This window comes from Pristis pectinata, chromosome 1 (genome assembly GCF_009764475.1).
Source record: "Pristis pectinata isolate sPriPec2 chromosome 1, sPriPec2.1.pri, whole genome shotgun sequence".
NCBI lineage: Eukaryota > Metazoa > Chordata > Chondrichthyes > Rhinopristiformes > Pristidae > Pristis > Pristis pectinata.
Window position 1 is genome coordinate 31,152,291 of NC_067405.1, and position 26,687 is coordinate 31,178,977.

The 26,687-nt window shown below is 38.4% G+C and overlaps 1 protein-coding gene across 1 annotated transcript in view; it reads left to right on the top strand.

Moving 5' to 3' along the window:
* LOC127580749 (inactive dipeptidyl peptidase 10-like) overlaps positions 1–26,687 on the top strand; it is a 547,404-nt gene that overhangs the window by 98,024 nt on the left and 422,693 nt on the right. The window contains exon 2 of the mRNA XM_052034610.1: positions 13,394–13,508. Within this exon, the coding sequence (XP_051890570.1) occupies positions 13,394–13,508 (115 nt within the window). The remainder of the gene's footprint in view (positions 1–13,393; positions 13,509–26,687) is intronic.

Sequence of the window (26,687 nt, forward strand, 5' to 3'; positions counted from 1 at the left end):
TTTCCTCAATGAGATCTGTGCTCTCCAATATAGCCTCGCATATTTGCCTTGTCTACTTTCTGTTCACAGTGTAGAGTTAGACAGATTGGCCACAGGGATTTGTATGCATTGTAGGCTTCCTCCAGATGTGAACGTTCATAGCATTTACTCGCCAGCAATCTTCTACCTTGAGTACCAGGCTGTAGCCCAAGAACTTCTCTATGACCCCTTGCACAAAGAGCAAGCATCCTGATCTTCACCAGCCTGTCCAGGTCCATTTGACCCTAGGGGCATGTTACCACCTATACCCTCATCAAATTAGTATCCATTCATTCATTAACAGTAGCTGAGTGTGTACATCCCTGCAGAGATTATTTTTTCGAGGGCAAAATACCTGCAGCTGTGAGAATTTGCAGTAGATCGATGGAGAATGCAACATGAATACAGATGTCAGTTTCAGCTCATTGTTACACAGGAAACTTCAACATTGCCACTCTGTGAACCTTGAACATCTTGATCTCTATGCAATTGTCAGAACAGTATTAGGATGAGCAATAAAGAGACCCAGCATTCTATTTTACTACCGTTAAATGCAATTTTTAGCCCAGTATCTGTCTCATCATCATCTACTGTCACAGACCACTATGCCCTTGCAGATTTCAAACTCAAAGTTGTTTGAGCAGACAGACCACCTCTCAAGACCCTATCAATACACTTTTCAGTTAAGTGTTAACAAATGCGGGTATGTGAAACAAAACTGGTGAAGTTGTGGATCGTGAGGAAGGTTGTCAAATGATACAGCACGATACGGATCATTTAGTGACGTGGGCAGAGAATTGGCAGATGGCATTTCATCCAGAGAAGTGTGAGGTGTTATACTATGAGGAGTCAAATGTAAGGGAAATGTATACTGCAAATGGCAAGACCCTAAAAATCATTGACGTACAGAGGGATCTTGGAGTCCAAGTCCATAGCTCCCTGAAACTGGCAACACTAGTAGAAAGGGTGGTAAAGAAGGCATATGACATGCTTGCCTTCATCGGTGAGACCAGTGAGTATAAAAGTCAGGAATTCATGTTGAGCTGTACAAAACTTTGGTCGACTACTACGGGGGTATTGTGCGCCGTTCTGGTTGCAGCATTATGGGAAGGATGTGGAGGCTTTGGAGAGGGTGCAAAAGAGGCTCACCAGGATGTTGCCTGGATTAGAGAGTATTAGCTAAAAGGAGAGGCTGGACAAACGTGGACTGTTTTCTCTGGAACATCGGAGGTTGAAGGGAGGCCTGATAGAAGTTCACAAAGTAATGAGAGGCATAGCTGGGGTAGACAGTCAGTCATCTTCCCAGGGTGGAAATGTCAAATAATAGAGGGCATAGCTTCAAGGTGAGAAGGGAAAAGTTTAAAGGAGATGTGCAAGGGAAGTTTTCTTTACACAGCATGGTAGGTACCTGGAACGCGCTGTGAGGGGTGGTGGTGGAAGCAGATACAACAGTGGCAGTTAGACAGGCACGTGAGCATGCAGGGAATGGAGACGATATGGATCATGTGCAGGCAGATGAAATTAGGTTAATTTGACAACATAGTTAGCCCTGTTTCTATGCTATACTGTTCCATATTGTCTCCCTTCATGTTCTCACTCACCCCTGGTTCATATATGTGGTCTCTCCCCTGTGTATCCCAAACACTGAAACTCAGATGATGAACCTGAAGTTGCAAATCTTTTGTATCTGCAACTCTTCACTTTCTAGGGCTTGTGGCAAACCTTGCTGGCATTTTAAGGGATAGAAAAGAGAATTAAGTCAAATCTTATGGTAGCAGATTTAGTACACCTTAATTCTTGGCATTATGAAAGCACTTCAAGGTAAGTACCTCTCTTTAAAGGCTGCCAGGGATATTGCAATATAAATTGATCATACTGACACACATATAACATTGCCTTCTCAAAATCAGTACACCAAATTTGACTTTTCACCCAGAAAAATGATTGTTTACTCATGGGTTTATACATCAAGTGAAACACACTACCTTATATAAAAAAAACCACAACACAGATTCTCTAGCGAAGACATTCTATCATAAAGGATGAAATTACAGAATGCCTTAAATAGAATAATAATGGGCCTGAGCAAAGTCAGCATGGATTTCTGAAAGGAAAATCCTGTTTGATTAACCCGTTAGTGTTCCTAGATAAAGGGAAATCAGTGCATATGAGGCATTTGGATTTCTAGAATGTTTTCAATCAGGTCCCACACAAGGTTTGTCAAGAAGGTTACAGCACATAGAGTCGGAGATAATGGACTTGTGTGGATTGAGAATTAGGTATTGGACAGAAAGCAAAGAGTGGAAATAAATCATTTTCAGATTGGCAGGCTGTGATGAGTGGGACGGCACAGATTTTGGTGCTTGAGCCCCAGCTAATCGTGATCCATATCAATGATTTAGCTCGGGACCAAATGCCATATTTCCAAGTTTACTTGTGATTATAAAACTAGGTGGGATTATCAGTAAGGAGAAAGATCTAAAGAGGCATCAAGGGATATAGACAAGTTGAGTCTAAAATTAATGTGGAAAATGTGAAGTGATCCATTTTGATGCACAAAGTGATAAAGCAGAGTTTTTAAAATGATGAGTGTCTGGGTTAATGTTGATGTTCAAAGGTGCTTAGTTTCCTTGTACGCAAATGACTGAAAGTCAACTTGTAGATGCAGCAAGAGATGGGGAAAGCAGGTGGAGTGTTAGGCTTTATTATGGAAGGATCTTACTATGGGTGTAAATGTCCTATTGCAATTATATGGAGTCTTTGAGATTGAACCCAGAATATTATGAAAATGTTGGTCTCCCATCTAAACAAAAGGATTTATTTACCAAAGGGAGAGTGCAACAAGGATTCACTAGACTGGTTCCAGCAATGTCAGGTTTGCAGTAATGAGGAGAGATTGAAAAGACTAGGCCTATTTTCTCTAGAGTTTAGAATGAGAACATTCTCATTGAAACTAAAACAATTATATACATTACAGGGCTTGAGAGGTGGAGAGTCCACAACCAGGGTCACAGTATCAGAATAAGCGGTAGTCTATTAAGGCCAAGATGAAATGAAATTTCTTTCAGAGTTATCTACCATGGAGGATTCTGGAGACTCTGGCACCAAGTTCATTCAAAATGAAGATCAATAGATTCTGGATATTAAGAGAATATGGAGACTGTCAGGAAAATGGCATTGAAGATCAGCCATGAGATTGGGAGTGGCATAGTGGTGCAGCTTGTAAAGCTGCTGCCTCACAGCTTCAGCAACCTGGCTTCAATCCTGAGCTTCAGTGCTGTCTGTGTAGAGTTTGCACGTTGTCGATCGGAACAAATGGGTTTCCTCTGGTGCTCCAGTTTCCTCGCACACCTCAAAGACATGCAGGTTGGTAGGTTAAAAAGGCCATGGTAAACTGCCTCTATGGTGTTCTTAAGTGGTAGAATCTGGGGACCGAGGGTGAGGGGTTAAGAGAAAATGAGGAGAGTAAAATGGTTTTAATTCAAATGGGTGCTTCATAGTTGGTACAGGCTCGGTGAGCCAAAGGACCTGTTTCTGTGTTGTATATACGTGTTCTACATCTCAGTGCACTCAAGACAACATGGCAAACAGGTGATAAGAATGGCGTTTCTCTTCAGATTTGTAGGAAAACATGGTGGATTCTGTTTGACAAGAGAAGTTTGTTGCACAATTATTTTCTTTTGGTGTTTTCCTGTGATCGTTCACGTGGAATTTCATTTGTCCAAGGCTTCCGCGTGTACCAACAGTAGGGCAAAGGCAACAAGCCAATGTGGTAAATGGACAGCAGCACTGATTTATCATTGGACTATTGCATGCATCAAGTTTAGCCATGTCACAGTTGAATATTAGGAGTGAAAGTGGCTGTTCCAATAGGTGCAACAACTGATTAGGAAAGACTGTGTTCCTATCTCAGGAGCCCTGCCAGGCATGACTGAGTTTGAGAACTGTTGTATATTGAATAAATTAACATGTTCTTTAAGGCAAACAATATCCTTGAAGTTGAAGGGAATAGGGTATTGTGAGAACCCAGAACAATGTGAAATGCATGTGAGTAAAGCAATACTCCTGATGGAGATTAGACCAGAAGCATATGGCATGATGACAAATCTTGCACCACACAAGGTGATAGATGTCTTGTTTAAAGATATTGGGCAGAAAGTGGTAAGTTACTTTAATCCAAAGCTACAGGACATGGCTGAGAGCAATAAGTTTGGAAGAAGGCCCCGGAAGGAGGATAAGATGATTAGTGAACACATTTTTTAATTAAAGAACAACCTCTTGCAATGTTGATGCCTTTTTAGATTGTGCCTTGCCAATATATTTGTGCATGCACTAATAGGTGAATGAATTCAGTCAAAGTTGCTGAGTACACAATATCAGGCATTTGAATTTGCATGTAGAATCGCTCTGATGATGGAAATGTCATTCAAGAATTCCAAAGAATCTTGTCCACAGCTAGAATCTGGTATAAACATAATCCACAAATGGAAACCTGTGGCAAAATCCAAGGTTAAGAACCCATGTCCAAAGCATACTGGTGAGACCTTTTAGCTAATGGCTATCATTTCAGTTAATGGTCATCACTCAGTAGCCCTGTCCCTTCAGAAAAGTCAAGTGTTTCAATTATCAAAAGAAAAGTCATACTTCAAAGCTCCATAGCTAAAGGCACAACAAAAGCAATATTAATATTTATTTCTTTTGTTTAAAAAAGAAAAAGAAGAACTTTGATTTGGAGCTCATCCAAAGAGGAACTAAGAATATTATTGCCACAAGCAGTAATGGGATTGTGCGGTATTTATGCCACTAGCAGAAAGAGTGGCGAACAGGCTATTGAGAAAAGGTGTTAATTAAGAACTGGTGCATTGATTTGTGAATGGATACTGCCTCAGACTGTGTAATAATGAGTCAGGACACCTATGCCAGCAAGCTCAACCAGATACTACTGACAAAACACTGTCAAGCTGAAAACCTAGTAAGATTTTACAGATGTAAGGGCAAATGGAGTGCAAAGTGCAACAGAACAGAATGAGTACAGCTCTTAATTATTGCAGCAAACAATGAAAGCAGGGCAGCTTCAATGGAGAAGAACTTGCACATACAACTCAAGCTGACTGGAAAAAATATTTCTATGCTGCCACATCAAAGTTGTGCCTTGATATATTATTGAAAAGGTATGATTTTATATTCAAAGACAGTTCCACTGGCATAACAGGCTACAATGCATGCATTTACATCAGACCAGATGCAACACAAGTCTACTGCAGGCCCAGATCAGTTTTGTGTGTTAAAGTCAAGTTGAGAATAATCAGATTGATTGGAATAGATTGATGGGCTGGTTAAAAACTGACAAAAGCATGCCATTGCATGGAGACAATAAAGTTGCACTAAGACAAGTTAAAGACTATGAAACATATTCACTACTTACTTCATAAGATTTACACAGTTAGTGGGATTAAAAGTATACATAAAAACAGACTTCACCCGTTCTTGACAAGAAAGATAGTCAGAAGTACCTGACCATCAACGCTCACAACACGAGTTTACCGGATGGAGACAAGTCTTTACTTGAGATTTTCCAGATTAAAATCTTGCAAGGTGTGGAGCACTGTTCATCTGACCAAAATGAACTGTTGATCACCCTATCATGCTTTTCCAAGAATGTGTCAAAGTGCACCTTCAAAGCATCAACAAAGAACACGTCTTAATGATTTTGAGGATTTCTTTTAGGAGATTACATGAGCATAATGTGAAGTTCAAATGTTGCAAAAACATACAAGGAACATTCTGATTGAAGGTGGATACAAATGGTTTACAAAATAAAAAACATAGAAGTTATCGCCAATGCAGCGAAGCCTGAACTAAAGCTGAGCTAAGGCCTTTCCTAGATATCATGCAGTTTTATGTGAAATTGCTTCCAGGTCTTGTGTCACAGGCTGCAAAAGGATGTGGAATGGATGTGAAGCTCCAAGTAACAAATACATCTAATGAATGCAGGAAAAGACCTACTAGTGAAGCTCTCTTGTTCATTATGATGACGTATGCAAGCTGAAGTTGGTGTATGATGTTTCAAGTTTTGGAGTAGGTGCAGTGACAAGCCACATGAGTGCAAATATCCACAAATAAAGAAGGCAGCTCTTGAAATTGTGTTTGGAATCAAATTCCATCAGCTTTTAATGGTAATAAATCATGAGCTACTATTAATGGTCTCAGATCCTAAATATGTGATACCTATTCAGGTGGCATCAAGGTTACAAAGATGTAGGATTCTGCTGTTGCACTGTAACCATACATTCAAGCAGAGACTATCAAAGCAGAATGCCACTGTGGACGTACCATCTCATCTACTGAATGGGAATTCTGACAACAAAACTGGAATTTACACAGTAAATACAGTTGATGAAGACTTTCCAATAACTGTGACTGAAATCACAGACAAACCCCAGAAGCACCTAGTATTGAAGACAGTCTATCAACAGATATTGGAAGGATAGACAGAATTGAACCAGGGTACACATGAGGGACTGAAATTATTCCACAATTGTTGTAATAATGTAACGTGTGTCAGGGTATATCACATGGGGTCAGGTTAGTAATATCCATGACTTTGAGTGAAAAGATGTTGGACGAACTTCACAAAACACAAGAAAAAACAGGTGAAAGCAATTCTAAATTGTGTTCTTCACTGGCCTTAATCTGGCAATATTAATAAGCCACCAGAAACTCCTTTACAGTTATGGTCCGATACTCCAGACACTACAGGATAGGCACCTAGACTTCTGTGGGGGGGAGAAACAAATGACAATTTGCTGGTTCGATTTTCAATAGTCACTCAAAGTGGATTGAAATGAAACACATGGGTTCCTATAATACTACTGAATGCAATATGGATGAGTTGAGGTTCAAATAAATTTGTTTATCTGAAGAACTCATTTTCGATAATGCTAGCATTCAATCTTGTATGTTCACAAACTTTACAAAACAATATTAAATGTACCCTTTGTTTTCTATCATTTGATTTCAAACGGAGGAAGCAAAATGTCAGTTAGAATACTTAAAGCAAGTGTTGCAGGGATATTCAAAATTCAGTATGAAACATTGCTTGACCAACTTCTTGCTGAAATACAGAACAACTTCACTTCATACTATGGGGTATACACCTGCAGAACTGTCGATGAAGAGAAGATTAAGAATGCTGTTGGGCCTCGTTCAATCAAATCTGGCTCCTGGAGTTGAATAGCACCAGTGAGTCAAATGTATCAATATGTCATGAAGCAGAAAGAAAGCAATTTCACGCAAAGTGAGCATTTTCATGTTCTTAGTCCACTCAGTAAATCAAGCTCACACAAGAGGGAGGTAGGATTCATGGAGGTTTGTGGTAACAGAGTCCAAAATGTCTCTGTAGATCATATGATCTCTGCTGACATGGACCAAGTCTGGGCGTTGAAGCACTTTATTACAAAGTTGTGTTCATCTGATGCAGATTTCAGGAAGCAAAATAATAAATCCAAGCAAATCTAACAAAAATAGAATCTTCTTTGAGTTTGAATTCAGAATCTAATAGTCCAAAAGTGTATTCTTCATCAAACCTGTCAGAATATCAGAAAGACTCCAGAAACTAGTGGCTTCTAAATTTAATAGTTTTTTTTTATTAAATGTGCGTATTGATTTGTATTTTATGTTGCACTGTTGCTTTAAGAAAAAGGAGAGAAGTGCATAATATCTTTAAAAAGAGCTATTCTGCTCTCAGTGTAACTTTGCGTGTGTTCATACTTTAATCTTATTGGGCAAAAGAATCAACAATGTAACATCACCACAGGTGTACAGTTTAGAACAACAGCTTCAGAGATTCAAGATGCAAATAGACTGTGTGCTCTCTTGTAAATATACTTCTACCTCTTTGGATATAAACTTGCTGCATCTTAAAGATATTAGTAATGTAATTCCTGAATACATAACTGACAGGAACAATTTAATAAGCCTGAAACTGCACTGCCACTTTACAGCTTCACAGAAAGCAGGGAACATCATTTTCGTTGGCTGGGAATGGGGCGTGGGATAGAGCCCCAAGTATGTATGTAGGAAAAAAAACTTATTAGTGTGGGAGGATGGTGAAATTGGGCAGGTCATCAGAGGTCCAAAGTGCACTTATGCCCTGAGTCAGGCCAGACACTGTGAATATCTGCTGGAAGTGTACAGAATTGGTACATCATGATGTCCATCATCAAGCAATGCTGATTTGATACCAGTGATTCCATTCTGGAGCTCAGTTCACTTTAACACAAATGACTCAGCACACGTTAAGTTCCTAGAAGGAAAAACACTATGATGATGGTGATGCTAGAGGAACTCAGCAGGCCAGGCAGCATCCGTGGAGAAAAGCAGGCGATCGGGTCAGGACCCTTCTTCAGGACTGAAGATAGGAAAAGGGGAAGCCCAATGTATAGGAGGGCAAAACAAAGTAGTGATAGGTGGACAAAAGACTTTTGTCCACCTATCATTGCTCTGCTTTTCCCTCCTGTATGTGAGGCTTCCCCTTTTCATATCTTCAGTCCTGAAGAAGGGTCCTGAACTGAAACGTTGACCGCCTGCTTTTCTCCATGGGTGCTGCCTGGCCTGCTGAGTTCCTCAGGCATCATCGTGTTTTTCATCTAGATTCCAGCTTCTGCAGTCCTTTGTCTCTCTAAGTTCCTCAAAGCTCCCAACCAGTGCAATGCATAAGGATCAAAGATAACTTCCAAGTTAATTGCTGCTTAATTTCATCTGAACATTGCTACCATTTTATAAAAGAGTTTGTTCAAGCTGCAGAAAGTCTGCAGTCATGGTAAGCACTTTGCAATAACCGTAAGCACTCAAGATGCAGGCTAGATTAAAGCTGTGTGGGCTGATTTTAATTGGTGCTGTACTGGCACCCAGCCATGAACTGTGCATTTAATGAAAGCTGGGCTGTCCACTCACAGGTACAACCAACCAGCAAGGAGTTAGTGTGCTACCTGTTTTCTACTGAGTGTGTGTGGATTAATCCTGAATCACAATCCCCATGCCCATTTTTAGTGTTGAGCAAATTTAGGCCTTGCCTTCCATACAAAATATTGTTTTAGACCATATAGATTTTCTTCAGATAAATAAGTGCACATATACATTTCTATTTAAGTGTGTGGTTGCATCTGTATTTGGTAAATTCATCCTCCCAAGATCTGTTGAGAAATGAAAGTTATACAGTACGTCAATGTACTGAAAATGATGTTGAACTATGTTTATCATAACATCTTATCTTGGTTTATAAGTCGAAGCATTTTCTACAATCATTAATTAAGTTTAGAAGCGTAGTCATTGATTTTTAGGAAAACAGCAACAAAGATGCGTAAAATTAGGTCCCACAAACAAAAATATCCACGTTGGAGTTTTTCTAGTGGTGTTTGTTGTTAGACATTTTATATCTCACGATTTTTCTTTTGCAACAACAAATTGTTCAGTATAATAGGGAAATAAGTAATGCAAGTAACAATGCTCAGTCGCTGGCAGTTTATACTAACACAATGAGATATTCAGTGAATGCATAATTACTCCAGTTTACAGTTATTTTGATGGTAATGGTTTTGCTCATTTCTGTGGGCCAATTGCTTAGTTTCCTTGGATGCTCCCACTTCTGTTTGATAAATTCACTGTGGTACTTGAGATTCAGACCAGGGATACTACTGTCTGATGAAGAGTAACAGAGATAGCCAAGCAATCAGAAAACAGAGCAAATAGGAGCACCATCAGACATCTGGGGTGAAGAGATTATGGTAATATGAGAAAAATAACTGTTTGGAAAGAACTGGAGAAGTGAATCAGAACTCTGGTATCTATAGCAACTCTGAAACCTGGTCTTGAATCTAGTTAGGACAATGGGTGAAAATATATTCTGCACACAAATTTAGCATTGATGTGAAATTAAAACCAATTTAAACCAGTGCTAAACTTGGAGTATGAATTAGTGCTCTATTTGGGTTTTGTTTAGAATATGTTACCTTACTGAGTTTTACATTTTTCTGATCTGATAATTCAGTATTATGACTTATAAAATGCAAGAGTGTTTAATAAATAGCATTGTGAACCTGTGTTCTGTCTTCCTGCATTGTGTTAAAACATTAACAGTGCAGCTCTGCACATGATGGTTGCTGTTCATACATTGTAAATATAGGTTTACCTTTGAGGTAATATAGTTTTTATTTGCTTAGTGAAAATTGTTTAAGATAGGGAGGTAATTTAATTTAGTATATTGGTATAAAATAAAATGATGTTAACAATAGGCCCTGAAACTCTGAAATGCAGTCCTTGTGACACCATCCATTAGACTTCAAGGCATTTCTAGTGTACGATTGCCAAAACAAGCAAATATTCCAGTGTCCACCAGACAGATTCACCCTGATCCTTGCCATGCTTTCCTTGGATCCTTATTTTTACATTTCTTGAGTAGACGTGTCATAATTTCTTCATGAACCCTGGCCATTTCCTTAACGTAGAACCTAACATTTTGAACTATGTTGGAGATTTGCTGTCCTTCACTACTGAACCACTGAGCAGGAACTCCTAATGCTGTTAGTCCCCACTCCTGACACTGCATTAATGATCCATGCCTTTTGCACAGGCTTGCAGGAATTCCTGGTACAAATGAGTTTTAGCTGATCTCTGAGAAGTTAATTTTGCTTTCTGCTAGTGTTTCAGTATGAGATGAACAAATAACTGGAATATTCCTTCATTTTTTAAATTATACTTGATACAGAATATGTGCAGCTTTGAAAATTACCTATGTAAACCCCAAGGTTTAGGATAATGAATTTGAGATGTACGATGAGAACCCTTTAGTATAATGTGGAACATAAGTAGGTCCTCATAATTTATTCTGTTGATCATGCTTTGAAACCAAGTTGATGAAGCATGTTGGACACCATTGATCAATTGCACAGATGGATTTAATGATGTTCAAGGCAATTGGTTCCAGTAATGTTGGAAACAGCATACATATAAGGCTAAGCTAGTATAATGTGCATTAAGGATGTTTGTGTTTTGAATATTTACTTTGTAAATCTTCAAGCGCAAGAAAATAGTTCCAGTGATTATATCAAAATTATTCAAGCAACTGATTAGTTTTAATTCAGATCTGTTTAGAAAATAGTCATCTTTAAATTGTAAATTTACACAACACAGAAGGAGGTAGTTCAAGCTATTTTGTTTTAGCCAGCTTGTTGAAAGAACTATTCAATTAGTCCCACTCGACTGCTCTTTTCTTATAGTTTTACATATTTATTTCCTTCGGGATTCTTTATGCAAAATTGTACCTGAACAGCAAATTACATTACATGGAGAAATGTAGAATTTCATAGAAAGTGTTGTACCAAATTATTTTATTTCTTGTTAAAAATCCCACCGCCAAATATTTGCAATATTTTTTCATTCCAAATTCATAATGGTAATTCCCTAATATAACTTTGGCATCTTGTGTTAAATCTTCAAACTGGTGAGACACTGCTGCTGGAGACTGTATTTACAGTTGCTTCACAGGAGTCTAGAATAACTGTAAAATAAAAGTGAGCACAAATGCAAAACTTTAGGATATGAACTGAATCATGTCACAAATTTACCTGTCCACTTATTTAAACACTGAAAATAACATGTGATTCAGACTATATATGTGAAATACCACAGTATTGTATAGAAAATTATACCTCTGCAGCGTTTCATCATTAATTTTCATTTAATTTCATGCCTTCAGCTTAATTACCTGAGTTGAGAGGAAATTCCATTTTGGGTAACCCATAGCACCTCCTGGGTGGATTTCTCAGTAGCTTCATTTGGATTTTATTAAGGTTTCAAATTTTAGTGTGCTGCTTGTGGTAGTAATTCCTTTCCTAAATCAGGAAGAATATGACATACCTTTCTATTATTGATTATGAATGGATGATAATTTTTGCCCTAAATGCATAGTTTGTTGTTTTCTAATTAGTGTTCTTGTATTTAAATAAACTAATGCAGCAAATATAGATTTGTAGGTGGATATAACCTGATTGCACTTGGACAGCTTTATGATGTGCAGTTGATTATGCGGCTTGATGTCAAATGTTGTTTAATAGCTCTCCCGAATATTACCTTGGGGAATTTTACAATATGCTACATAAATTTAAAAAAATATATAGTGCTTAGATTTCTTTTTTATTTTGGGGGTGTTCTTCACTGTTGATCACAATAAGTAGGATGGTATAACTGGAATAAACCAACTAACAAAGGACTTAGTCCTTTGAGAGCTGGAAATGTCTCGAGGAAATGCTACAAGTTTGGACAGAATTACTCAGACAGTATTACAGGATATTTATTGGATATTTATTTAAGAAATCCTCTACCTTAATGCCATTCAGTGTTGAGCATTGCCAAGTTTTAGAAGATGTGTGCTGCAAAGTGTCTATACTTTGAAATAAAGAAAGAAAATTATTAAAACCACAAGTTGAGAACTTGTTAAGAGAGAAATAAAGTTAACATTGATTTGTGCTTTCACATTGCACACTGATAAAGGGTCATGATCCAAAATGGTAACACTTTTTTCCTCCATCATATGTTACTACCTGACCTGCTAAGCAATTACAGCATTCCTCCTTTTTATTGCAAACGTACAGTATTCAAAATCCTTTCCTGCTTTAATTTAGAAGTTAACAGTATATTTTTAAAAAGTTAAAACTTATGAAAAGCAGGTAAAAGTATGTTGAAAGGAACATTTTTAAGCTTATTCAAGTTTTTATTTCCTCAATGCATTTGTCTTGTTTCCCAGTTTTCCTACAATGCTATGATGTTCCACTCAGTTTTCCTCCACAATTTTACTCCACAAGAATTCCAATGCTCTGTCATGAACTTCATGACAGCAAGCCCTGTACCAGTATTGAGCCACGACTAGCTATTATGTGCTATAGCTACAGAGAATAGAACAGGTCCTGTAAACCTCTCTTACCTAGGATACAGTGCACCTTCCTGTTGGCTATTCAAACTGTATGAAATAAGATTTTCAATCATGATATAATGGGTTGTTTTCTTTTAAAGTGTCTCACTTCTGTTCAACTGGATTCATCACCAGTAATAAGCATGCATAGCTTAAAGGCAAAGTAAAATCTAATTATTATTATAATTTAGTACTTAAAGAAGCAACACAGTTGTGAAAAGCAAGCCGACATTTCAATTTTAGCTTGCCCTGAAGTGTGTGCAAATTTGAGTAATTAAATGAAGTATGGAAATCATGGTGATGATCGGATCTGCAATGAATTCTTAATGCTTATGTTTTTCACATTATGAATAATTTGTTATGATTATGGAATTTCACCACTGAAACCTATTATTTCTGCCTTTGTAGGAGATAGGAGGTGCAAGCCCTCCACAGAGAAACTGGAAGGGAATTGCTATTGCATTGCTTGTGATCCTTGCAGTGTGCTCTCTCATCACTATTTCGGTCATTCTTTTAACTCCAGGTAAACAACATATTAATTTATGTGTTTGTCTGCTTAATGGATAATTTGCTCCTTTTAATTCTGCCAATGATATTTAATAATCCTTTGTGAGATGGTGGGGTGATAAGGGTAAGCAGCAAGTTGTATCATACAGTTTAACATCTATCCTTCAACTACATTAGGATTAAACCAAGGTTCGATTACAGCAGTACTTGACATACCACAATGTATGTCCGGTGAAAAGCTGAACTTAACTAGAAAAACATGAAAATACATTTCTAATTTATTCACATTAACTATCAACAATCACATTGGTAATATTTCACAGTAGGGACCTTTACTGAAGGCCTTTGTAGTAGAGCTGGCTACTGTCACAGATTATTCTTGAGACTAGGATGCAGTCCCCTGAAGTCAGGCTGTTAAATCTGCTGTTTCATTCACAGAATTCCAAATAATACTGTGGTAAGCTACCATACATTCTTTGCATTGTAACAAATAAGTTTCACAAGTTTTGGTATCTGACCTGTCTTGTAGTAGAGCCTTTACTATTAACTTTACTTGATCAGTTACAAATGCTACATCATATTTTTCTTTGAATTCTTCCTGGTACTAAGCAGTCAAATTGAATAAAAGATGTTCCATCAAATTTATTGCGAATCCACATCATTAATCAATGTGCCTGGCAGCTGAAAGGAAAATTGAAAAAGTCCTCAGTTCTATGTTTTCATTAAAAATCCTTGTCAAAGGGTACCTATGGTTCTAAAAACCTCATTTTGGCTAACGCTTTAATAGAATTGAGCTTCCTTTTGGTTTGCGTAATTGGGTCCAACTTGTCAGTCTCCATTCACATTTAAATTGCTTTAAAAAAAACTGTCCATTTCAAAATGTGTTGATGCATTATAATTAAATACAGATGCCTTGACCAACAAAAATAAAATTGGTGTTGATCCAAAAATGCTGGGCACTTATCATTATTGCTATCACTGTGATATCAGCCAATGCCACCAAAGTTGATCCTGGCCCCATCAGTCATGGAATGGGTTCATTTGAAAGTTAACTGGGGCACATGACTTTGATTGTTGTTTTTGGTCAAAGCAATTGCTAGAGCACATGTTCTGGCCAGGAATAACCTGGTTAAACCAGATTCCAAAACTGGTTGCTTCTTAATTTCAGTGGAATAAGAAGAACTCCCTTTGGGCCCACGTCACCTTCTCAAAGTTTGTGTTGGAATTTTATTTAAATCAATGAGCAAGGAGATTATATCTGTACTATTGGACACTTGGGTTAATCATCTGACATTTTACTTCATAGGAAAAGAATCAGGTTTCATTAATAAGCTTAAAGGTATTTTGCCTTACCCCAAAAAAGTATAGCACATTAGTGCCATTAGAACAAAGCCTACAGATTACGAAACTATTGATGGAGACAGAACATGATGTTGCCAATTTTGATAGAGATTACATGAAAAAAGATGATGCATGGGAAGTGTCATAAGAAGAATTTTTGATACAATATGCGGAAAACCAAACTTGGCTTTTGGAAACAGTCAATGTGTGTAAGCATTGATAGCAGCAATAAGATCTAATAATCAATGCAGATTCCTGTGTAGTCCTAAGAGGTAATTACCACAAGAGATAGGAAGCATTGCAAAAGAAGTTAATCAGAATCATCACTGATCTCAACAGGTAATTTACTTTGCTTTATTACCAGTGTCCTTTGTGTAAGGAGGTGGTTTATCTTTATTATTATATTTATTTATGGAAGAACAAACTGGGTCAACTAGCACAATATGATCAATGCTGCAGCATTAAAGAAATGGAAAGATCTTGCAATACATGACATACTTTGCACGATTGGAAATGTACACTAATTGTATATTTCCCCTGCAGAGCATCTGCATTCAGTCTGCAGGGGCAATCGATACCTTTCCAATGGCTGCTACTTTTATTCTTCATCCTCTCTTTCCATGACCTCCTGCAATGCTAGCAATGCTATAACAACGTCCAATGTTGGAATTGGAATTGGTTTATTATTGCCTTATACACCAAGGTACAGAGAAAAACTTGTTTTGCATACCGTTCATACAGATCAATTCATTACACAGTGCATCAAGATAGTGCAAGGTAGAACGATAACAGAATGGTGAATAATGTACAGAGAAAGTGCAGTGCAGGCAGACATAAGGTGCAAGGCCATAACAAGATAATTTGTGAGGTCAAGAGTCCATCTTATCGTACTAGGGAACTGTTCAATAGTCTTATAACAGTGGGATAGAAGCTGAATACAGAATACAGAGTAAATTGTCTCGGCTACAGAGAAAGTGCAGTGCAGGTCAACAACAAGGTGCAAGGTCATAATGAGGTAGATTTTGAGGTAAGAGTCCATCTTATCATACTAAGGAACCATTCAATAGTCTTATAACAGCAGGATAGAAGCTGACCTTGAGCCTGGTGATAATGTGCTTTCAGGCTTTTGTATCTTCTGCCTGATGGGAGAGGGGAGATGAGAGAATGTCCAGGGTGGGTGGAATCTTTGATTATGTTGGCTGCTTTACCGAGGCAGCAGAAAGTATAGAGTCCATGGAGGGGAGGCTGGTTTCCATGATGTGCTGAGCTGTGTCCACATCTCCCTGCAGTTTCTTGCGGTCCACGGCAGAGCAGTTGCCATACCAAGCCGTGATGCATCTGGATAGGATGCTTTCTATGATGCATCGATAAAAATTGGTGAGGGTCAAAGGAGATGTGCCAAATTTCTTTAGCCTCCTGAGGAAGTAGAGGCGCTGGTGAGCTTTCTTGCCCATGGTGTCTTACTGGTTGGACTAGGACAGGCTATCTGTGATGTTCACTTCGGGAGCTTGAAGCTCTCAACCCTCTCGACCTCAGCACCATTGATGTAGACAGGATCATGTGCACTGTCCCCCTAAGCTCAAGGAATAGCACCTCATTTTCTGTCCTGGGTACTTTGTAGCCTTTCGGACTCAATATTGAATTATGTAACTTCAGGTAAATCACCTTATTCGTCAGCTTCAAAACTACCCTGTTCTGCTGTAAGTTATCCATCTGTAGTATTGGCTTAGTTTTCTTTCTCCACATGCAGAGCCTGACCCACCGGGCATTTCCCACCGTTTTGCATTTCACAACTTTTACATTCCTTTGTTTGTGTTTCACATTCCAAGTGGCCTCATTGACCTATCGATTAGATGACTTCATCTATAACTTATTCTCACAACAACCCTGTCCTTATGTTATCAGTGATATCTCCTTTGTCTCAGCTATCGCTCCCCCCCCCCCCAGTCTGTAGAACAGTAAAATGGAGGTACAAGAGATGTCCCGTACCCAACTTCCCTGCCCACTTAAAGCTGACTAGTTCCCCCTTTCTCACAGTTCTGATGAACAGTTTTCTACCTGAAATGTTATTTTTGTTTCTCTTTCCACCAATGCTAGCTGACCTGCTGAATGTTTCCAGTATTTTTTGCCATTAGAGTGCAAATCTATTCATGAATTCACATGCAGAAAAACTACTTGCAATGCAAAGGGAAATAATTTCTGAAACTATATTCAAGCTTTACCTGTGAGATGTACTTATGCAATCCTGGTTGTTTAGTCAGCAAATTTAAATCTTTACTGGATGCATTTTCCCCAGTGGATATTGTGTAATATGATATATCATCAGCAAATATTCAATCTTAGCCAAGTTCAATGCCATACAGACCCCTAATTACAGGAGTGCAAATTTAAATGTTGATATCCACCAGCAGCAATCTTAGACTTTATCCAAGTCTTCAGTACAAACACAAATACAACTATTATAATATAAAAGACATTTTAAATTAATTTTCAGGCAAATGGAAATGTACCAGTGGGATTCTGTGGAATAGTACCAGTTGGATTGAGGTTTCTTTCATTTACTTCTTGCTTTATGGATAACTGGAAGTAGATGAAAGAAAAAGTGGGTTGGGAATCAAGGCACTGTTTTCCTCACTCTTTAAATATTTGCATTCCTTTAATCCTCCAAGAGCATTGGGCACCTGTTCTTGTCATTATACAACTTACACCATTACAAAGTATGTATAACTACCTCTGAAGGAAAACACATTTCCCTCCTTTGGCACCAACTAAAATGAAAATTGACTGTTGGCAGTTGTTAGGTCTCCAGCTGAAAATGCAGATAAAGACCTTCTCCTTTATGATGATTCCTACAAGAGCAACGTTGAAAGCTTTTTGTTTTGCGACAGTTGTGCTGCTGGTTTGGGCATTGCTTCCAGTTTAATGTGCCTTTTTATTTCTCTTTGAATACACTCTCGATTAGTTGATTATTCCACTTTGCCTATGAACCAAGGAGAATGGTAAAATAGCATATTGTTGCTGCCCATGGGAGCTGACTGGTGAGAATCTGTAGGTTCCCGCACTATTATGTATGCCCTTCAAGGTAACCATATCCCAGTATCAGCCTGCAATCAACTCTATGTAGGCAACACTGCCTTCATGGTGTTATCATGAAGATGTGTCATCTGTGTACCTCGCATCTCTACCAGATACAAGGTGCTGCTCTCAGCTTCATGGTGTATTATGGTTTTTCAGGGAACGTTGGGGACATTTTAAACATCAAGCAACAATTCATTGTACCTTTGGGCAGTCCAATTCATAAGCTTTTACATAGTTGTAGGCAATACTTAACATCAGTGAAACTGTCAGTGATGCTGTCATTACACCAGGAAATAGAACATACAACAGTACAGCACAGGAAGAGGCCCTTCATCCCTCGACGTCTGCGCCAAGCGTGATGCCAAATTAAACTAGTCACTTCTGCCTGCACATGATCCATATCCCTCCATTCACAGCATATTCATGTGCCTATCTAAAAGCTTCTTGAATGCCACTATCATATCGGTCTCCACTACCACCCCTGGCAGCATGTTCCAGGCACCTATCACTCTGTGGAAAAAAAAAACACCCTGCCCTTTAAACTCACCCCTCTAGAATTCAACATTTCTAAACTGGGAAAAACATTCTCACTGTCTACGCTATATATGCCTCCCATCATCTTATAAACTTCTATCAGGTCTCCCCTCAGCCTCCAAAACTCCAGAGTAAACAATCCCTCTAACCTCTCCTTATAGCTGAAACCCTCTAATCCAGGCAGCGTGACAGAAAGCTGTACAGTGTCAGTCTGAGGAAATAGATGAACTTCTCTGCCACTGCTTTGAGTCAGTGGACTGGTCCATGTTCAAAGACTTAGTTGCCAGCCTTGATGAGTATATCACCACCATAATGGACTTTATCAGCAAATGTGTTGAGGACTGTGTACCAAGGAGGACAATCCAGGTGTTCTCAAACCAGAAACCATGGATGAACTGGGAGATCCATTCCCTACTGAAATCAAGGACTGCAGCATTCAAATCAGGTGACCCTGACCTTTACAAGAAATCGAGATACGACCCCCATAAAACTATCAGGGATGCCAAGAGACAATACCGGTTCAAAATGTAGTCCCAGACCAGCTGTCAGTTGTGGCAGGGTTTACATGCTATAATGGGCTACAAAATGAAGTCGGGCAGCATCGCCAACAACAGTGCATGCCTTCCTGATGAGCTTAACACATTCTATGCTCAGTTTGAACAGAAGGAGATTGGTTTGCCACTACCCACGCCGACCAGCCTCCAATGCACCTGAACCCATGGTCACCATTGAAGACATAAGATCAGTCTTCCAGAGAGTGAACCCATGGAAAGCACCTGGCCCAGATGGTGTCCCTGGCTGTGTCCTCAGATATTGTGCTGATCAGCTGTTGGGGGTATTTGTAGACATATTTAACCTCTCCCTGCTTCAATCTGAGGGTCCCATCTGTTATAAGAAGACCACTATCATCCTGGTACATGAGAAAAACAAGGTAACACGCCTAAATGACTACCACCCGGTGGCTCTGACATCCACCATCATGAAGTGCACTGAGAGCCTGGTCACGGCGCACATTAACTCCAGCCTCCCGGAAAACCTTGACCCACTGCAACTTGCCTTCTGCCGAAACAGGTCTACAGTGGACGCCATCTACCTGGCCCTACACTCATCTCTGGAGCATCTGGACAGTAAAGACACCTATGTTAGGCTATTGTTTATTGACTATAGCTCCACCTTCAATACTATAATCCCAAGTAAACTCATCACCTAACTCCTAGACCTGGGACTCAACACCTCCCTTTGCAACTGGATCCTTGACTTTGTGACCAACAGACTGCAATTAGTAAGGATAAGCAGCAACACCACTGGCATGATTATTCTAAACACTGGTGCCTCACAAGGCTGTGTCCTCAGTCCTCTACTCTACTCCCTATACACTCATGACAGCTTGGCTAGATTCTGCTCTAACTCCATCTACAAGTTTGCAGATGATACCACCATAGTGAACTGTATCTCAAATAATGATGAGTTGGAGTACAGGAAGGAGTTAGAGAGTAGGTGACATGGTGTCATGACAACAACCTTTCCCTCCATGTCAGCAAATCAAAAGAACTGGTCACTGATTTCAGGATGGGGAGTGGTGCACATGCACCTGACTACATCAATGGTGCAGAGGTCGAGAGGGTTGAGAGATTCAAGTTCCTTGGAGTGAACATCACCAATAGCCTGTCCTGGTCCAACTACATGGATGCCACGGCCAAGAAAGCTCACCGGGAGGCTAAAGAAATTTGGCATGTACCTCTTGACTGACTTTTATCGATGCGCCATAGAAAGCATCCTTTCTGGATGCATCATGGCTTGGTATGGCAACTGCTCTGCCCGGGAACACAAGATACTGCAGAGAGTTGTGGACGCAGCCCGGCACATCACAGAAACCAGCCTACCCTCTGTGGACTCTGTCTATACTTTTTGCTGCCTCAGTGAAGCTGCCAGCATAATCAAAGACCCCACCCACCTTGGACATTCTCTCTTCTCCCCTCTCCCATCAGTCAGAAGATACAAAGGCCTGAAAGCATGTGCCACCAGGCTCAAGGGTAGCTTCTATCTCACTGTTGTAAGACTATTGAACAGTTTCCTTATATAATGAGATGGACTCTTGACCTGACAATCTACCTTATTATGACCTTGCACCTTATTGTCTACCTGAACTGCACTTCTTCTGTAGCTGTGACACTTTATTCTGTATTCTGTTATTGTTTTTACCCTGTACTACCTCAATGTACTGTGTAATGAATTGACCTGTACAATCGGTATGCAAGACATTTTTTCACTGTACCTTGGTACAAGTGACAATAATAAACCAATACCAATCCCGGTACACCTCTTCTGCACTCTCTCCAAAGCCTCCACATTTTTTCTGTAATGGATGACCAGAACTGCATGCAATACTCCAAGTTTAGCAACAAAACATTTATGCCAAACGTCCAAATCCAGAAACTGTTGCCAATGGTTCGATGTGCTCCCACATTGTGTGGTGTTTTGAAATCTTCTCTAGCATAATCTTGAAAAATAGGTGGTCTGAAGAGACTTTACGAATCTGGTTATGAATTACCCTGAAAAAATTATGCTCGGTTGCACAAGGTGTAAGTTTAATGGTGTTCCAAGGTATAACTGCTACTTAACAAACATTCTGCCCCTAAATTCCCTCATAAGTATTTCAAAATATAATACAATTTTGAAAATTCTATTTATACATTTTAGCTTTTACATCAATCACACAGATAACCTGCAACCCTTATTTGTCCCTCATAAAATATTTAAAATTTTAATTAACAATTCTACTTTTTAATTCCTGGTTTCTTGTCTGTGAGCATTCAATGTAATTGGCTACTAATCCTGCTTGGTAGCATCAACATTTTGGAACTCTCAGTCATTCGTACTGAATGCTTACACAATGTTGACATCAGGAAAGCTGAAATCCATCCCAAAGAGATTGCTAGATCTTTGTAAGTAGATTTCTTTTGTGGCCAAGGTTAAAATGCCTTTTCTTTGCAAATAACAAGCAGATGGGTGATTCACAGCTTTTTTCACAGTGATAGGATAAAAAACATTTTTTGTATTGTATTTATGTTATATAAAAGTTAAGTCTTTTCCTCCTTCAATCGGCTGTCTTTCACTAAATTTTGTGATGTTGTGAAGTTGCGATTCTGCTTTCTGTGAACCCCAGATCACAATTACCACATTTGGGTTGGTCTTGGAGTTATTTTGTTGATTTAACTGGTTCTGTTTAACCTTCAATCAGTTGCAACATTCAAAATGGTGAAGGATTTGGTGATAAGAGCCCCAGAAGAAGTTAAGCCAAATTGTTTAGCTCCTAGCATCTTTGACATGGATGTTGTCCAGTGCTCATGTGCTCACAATGGAGTCTGAAATCTGATTCTCTCCAGCACTGGTAAAGCCCAAAACTAGCATTGCTGAGCAGGCAGAAAAACAGAAAATGCTAGCATTTGGCAGGTCTATAGAAAAAGTAACAAAGTTAATATTTCAGGTCCAGAACTCTTAGTCAGGTCTGGAAGAAAGAGAAAAATAAGCTGGTTTTCACTTGCAGAGAAGGTGAGGAGAGGATGGGTAGGACAAAAGGAATATCCCTGATGGAGTGAGACCAAATGAGTTAATGTGGCAGCTAGAATCAGATTATGTTTCTTTGTCTATGTTATGTATTGCTGATAGCAGGGCCATAATTTATACCCAGCAGATGAAGCGAAATAAATGGAAAGAGAGAAAAAAAACTTTTTTGAGATTTTAAAACAATCCCAGAAGGAGTGAAGATTCTAATTTCTGAGTAGGTCTTCATAACCATTAATAAACATCAATACTTGCCCTAGTTATAGATACTGGCTCAGGAATTGTTTGGTTCCACAAACAGTCTTTGACTTCTGGACATGTTACTAATCAGCGCTTACTATTGACTACTTCACACTAAGATTTTGTTTACTTTCATGTAACTATTTTCACATAAGAACTAAACTGAAACCATTGCATTAAATTCACACTGTGCATGGTCAATACAAGGTAATAAGCATCACTCAATCCTCTTTGTGAAGCAGCATGTCAAACTTGATTGCCTCACTTTCTTCTTTTGAACTTGTATATTAACCAGTATCTCTTCACCTGGTATTGTGAATTGGACTGCAGGACCCACCTTTTTTAGTTCTGTTGCTCATTAACATAAATGCAACTTCTACTTAATTGTCTAATTAGATTGTATGCTAGATAAGATATCTGTACTATTTTTGGTTCTCCCATCCTTCTGCATCTTCTCTACAATGGAAACGTTGTGGAGAAGATGCAGAACTATACCCCAGTACTATACTTAATTGAAGCACTACAGAATTTCCTGCATGGTGATGGTTGCTAGATATTATGCTTCCTCTGGACATGGTGTGTATTATATGTATTTGACAGGTTGATAGTTCTTTTGTTATCTCGGCTATATTAACAAAAGGAAATGTAGTAAAAAGATAGTTTCAATTTGAATCCAGAAAAATATTTAAAACACTAAATTTGTCTTTTTTAAAATATGATCCACTTCATAAAAGTGAGTTGAACATCAACCATAGCTAGGAGAAAGTGCCATTTAGAGAATTTAACACTGGTCTACTACCTATCTGACCTAAACAACTATTGTTCAGTTTTATCTGTCCAGACTAAAATAGAAAAATTTAAACATTTCATTATTAATTTTTACCTCATTCTAACTATTTGTCACATATTTTTGCTTTTCATTTATTTTCTTCTTGTTGGATATTTTACCATAAGAATTTAAGAGTAATTCGATAAGGTCTTAGTTGATCATTTAACTCAGTGCCACATTCCTGCACTAATATTATTTTGCCTTGATTCACTTTATCCAAAATCTATTTTCTCTGTTTGAATATACCTAGCCATTGACCTCCATGGACACCCTGGGTACTGAATTACAAAGATTCACCACCCATTGGGTTAAGAAATTTCTTCTTATCTCTTATTTGTGACCTGGATCAAGATATCCCAGTCAAGGAAAACATTATTTCTGCATTTCTACATAAAGTTCCTGAAGAAATTTTGTGCATTAAAATAGTATAACTTCTCATCCTTCTAAACTCAAGAATGTGAGCTTCACCTGCTTTATCTCTCCTCGTATGACAATCCAACCATTGCAGAAATTTATCTGATGAACTTGCATTGCATTATTGCAATTATTGCATTAAAGAACAGCTGAGACTCCATCCTTGTGGCACCCCATTAGTTAAAACCTATCAACCTGAAGGTGACCCATGTATTTTTGCTGTCCTTTATCTGTTCATTAAACAGTTCTCAATCCATACCACTTTAATAATCTCTAGTTGCAGTTTATTAAAGGGCATCTGAAAGTTTAAATACACCACATATCTTAGGTTTGTACTTTTCTATTCGGCTAATTAAAACTCGAAAACTTAATTGGACAGATTAGTAAAAGATGTTGAATCTGCCCAATCCTATTATTGTTTTCAAAGTGCTCTGTTACCATTTCCTTAACAAGGGATTCCAGCATTTTCCCAACAGTTACAACGTTCCAATCTGTGGGAACCATTCAGATATTGGAAGATGATGACCAATGTATTTATTATGTCCATAGCCATCTCCTTCAAAATAATGGGATTATAGAAGATCAAGTCCTGGGGGATTCATGAACTTTCAGTTCCATTCATTTCTCTAATACAAGATTTTTTTTTGGACTAATGCTCATTTATTTTAGCTCCAGTTTTCCACCCTTTCCAGGAGGTTATGTTCCATGTATCTGCTGAAGACTGACACAAAATATTCATTTAATTCTGTCACTTTCTTATTTCCCAATATTATTCTCCCTGTATTAGCCTGTGAGGGTCTCACATTAGCTATTGTCAGTCTTTTCCTTTTTGCATATCATGTTTCTTGCTGGCCAAGTCCCTCATTCTGCCTTCCCTTTCCTTATCAATACTTAGATTTTATATTATATTTTTTTCATTAGGTATTAGCCTTTGCTAGTTTACTATCATACTTTTTAATAGATTTTCCCAATCTACCATAACCAATTCACACCTCATGCCTTTGGAGATTTTCAGATTTGACACACTGGTTTCAGATTGGACTAAATTATTTTTCTGTTAATATGAAATTCTTTTATGTTATTATTGTTCTCTAAAAGACATGTCACTTGCAAAATCATCAATTAACCTTTTTTCATTACTAATACCCAAGATAAAATAGTCTACTACTGATCTAGCAAATGATCTCTTGTACACATCATAAATTCATCTTCCACGTTATTACCTTGGGTACACATAGATTAAAGTCCTCTGTAATTATTGTATTACCCTTGTTACATGCTCCTCTAAATTCCCTAATTTGTGTCATGCTCTACATTACCACTACTGTTTGGGGGCCTGTGTACAAGTTCCACCAATGTTTTCTGATCCTTTTAAATTTTCTCAGCTTCACCCTCATTAATTCTACTTGATTTTCTGGGATTAGAAAATTCCTTTCTATAGCCTTCATCCCATTCCATAAAATTAGGGCTGCACCTTCTTCATCTCAAAGTTAAGTATCCTGGAATATTTAATTCCTAAACTTGGTCACTTTGCAATCATGTTTCTGTTATTTGCAATTGATTGTCCCCATTTATTGCTATTTGTGCATTAACTCACCTACATTATTACAAATGCTACACAAATTTGGATAAGAACATTCAGTTTTGTCTTCATACTAGTTTTCCCTGCTCTGATTCTAACTGAGGATATATTTGTATTTATATGCTCTGTCCCTTCCTGACAGAACCTGGTTATGATTATAAACTTCATAACCCTACAGCATTGCTTAGTCCTTACTCTTAAACATCCTAAATTTATCCTCACTGGAACTCTTCACCAATTATTCATTTGAAAGCCTTATCTACAGCCCTTGTTCTTCAGTTCACTGGAATACTGATCCCAGATTCAAATGAAACTCATCACTATTGGAAAAACTTTGTCTACCTGATTACTGAAGCCGGTACCCTATGAATTGAGAACCATTCCTCTCATACCAATCCACATATTCTTTTACTTTATTGACCCTTTGCTAATTTACATGTGGCTCAGGGAGTAATCCAGAAATACCTTTTGTGATTCTGCTTTTTAATTTGCTATTTATTTTCCTTCAGCAGAGTCTCTTTCATAGTCCTGTCGATGTTATTGGTTTTCCCATGGACTACAACAGTTGGATCTTTCTCCTTTCATTCCAAATTCCTCTCCAAAATGATGTCCTTAACCCAGCCACCAGGAAGACAACATTGTCTTCAGAAATCATGCTCTTGGCTTGAGAGAGCAGTTATACATATACCTAACTCTACTGTCCTCTATTTCCACTTCATTCTTTATCATTCCCCAACTTGAATTGCCCCCTTGATATGGTGTTATGCTGTGCTTGTTCATGCACCCTGCAGTGTCTGGTCTTATCTACACAAACTGCGAGCTGATGTCCATTGAACAAGTACAAGGGCTAAGGCTCTTGCAGCATTCATCTCTGCATCTCATTATCTGCCTAACACATAGTCACACACTCCTGTGCATCTTGACTGACTAATTCTACTATACTTTATGTAAGGGATATTACTGCCTCCCAGAATAACAAGTCCAGGTAAATTTTCTGCCCCGTGATCCATTACCATATCCAAATCCCAGAGTCCAGCTCAACCACTCTCAGACAAGTACTGCAGGCCAGAGAAACATTTTGCAGATGTGGTCACCATAGGTTCCAATGATCTCCATCAGCCTTGGCTTCCTAAAGCTGCAACACATCACCTGAATTCCTGCCTCAGAACAATTGTTAGATTCTGTTACTGTCATCCTTACCTCATCAAAGTCCACTCTCTCGATACTGTGCTTTTAGCTGACCAGGCAAATGTGTATTCCAAGGATCTGTACCATTTGCATCACCTGACTTCAATAAACAAGTAGCTGGTTACCAATTACCTGGGAGACTATAACTACTTGTTTATTTGTTTATCAATTGCTTTGAATTACTGTAATTTAAAACTTCAAAGTTAAGAATACTTAATCTTACATTTTATATTAAACCAATAATATTTAGAGTTGACCAAATGAATCTGTCCACGGAGAAACTGTAATTTTCCTTTTAAAAGATTAATATGCAACTCACAAGGTGAGATACACAGAGACATCACCTACTCTTTTGAGAGCACTAGACTTTGTTACAGTTAATACATGTGGGAAATAACATCCTCTAAAAGCTATCATTTAACCAT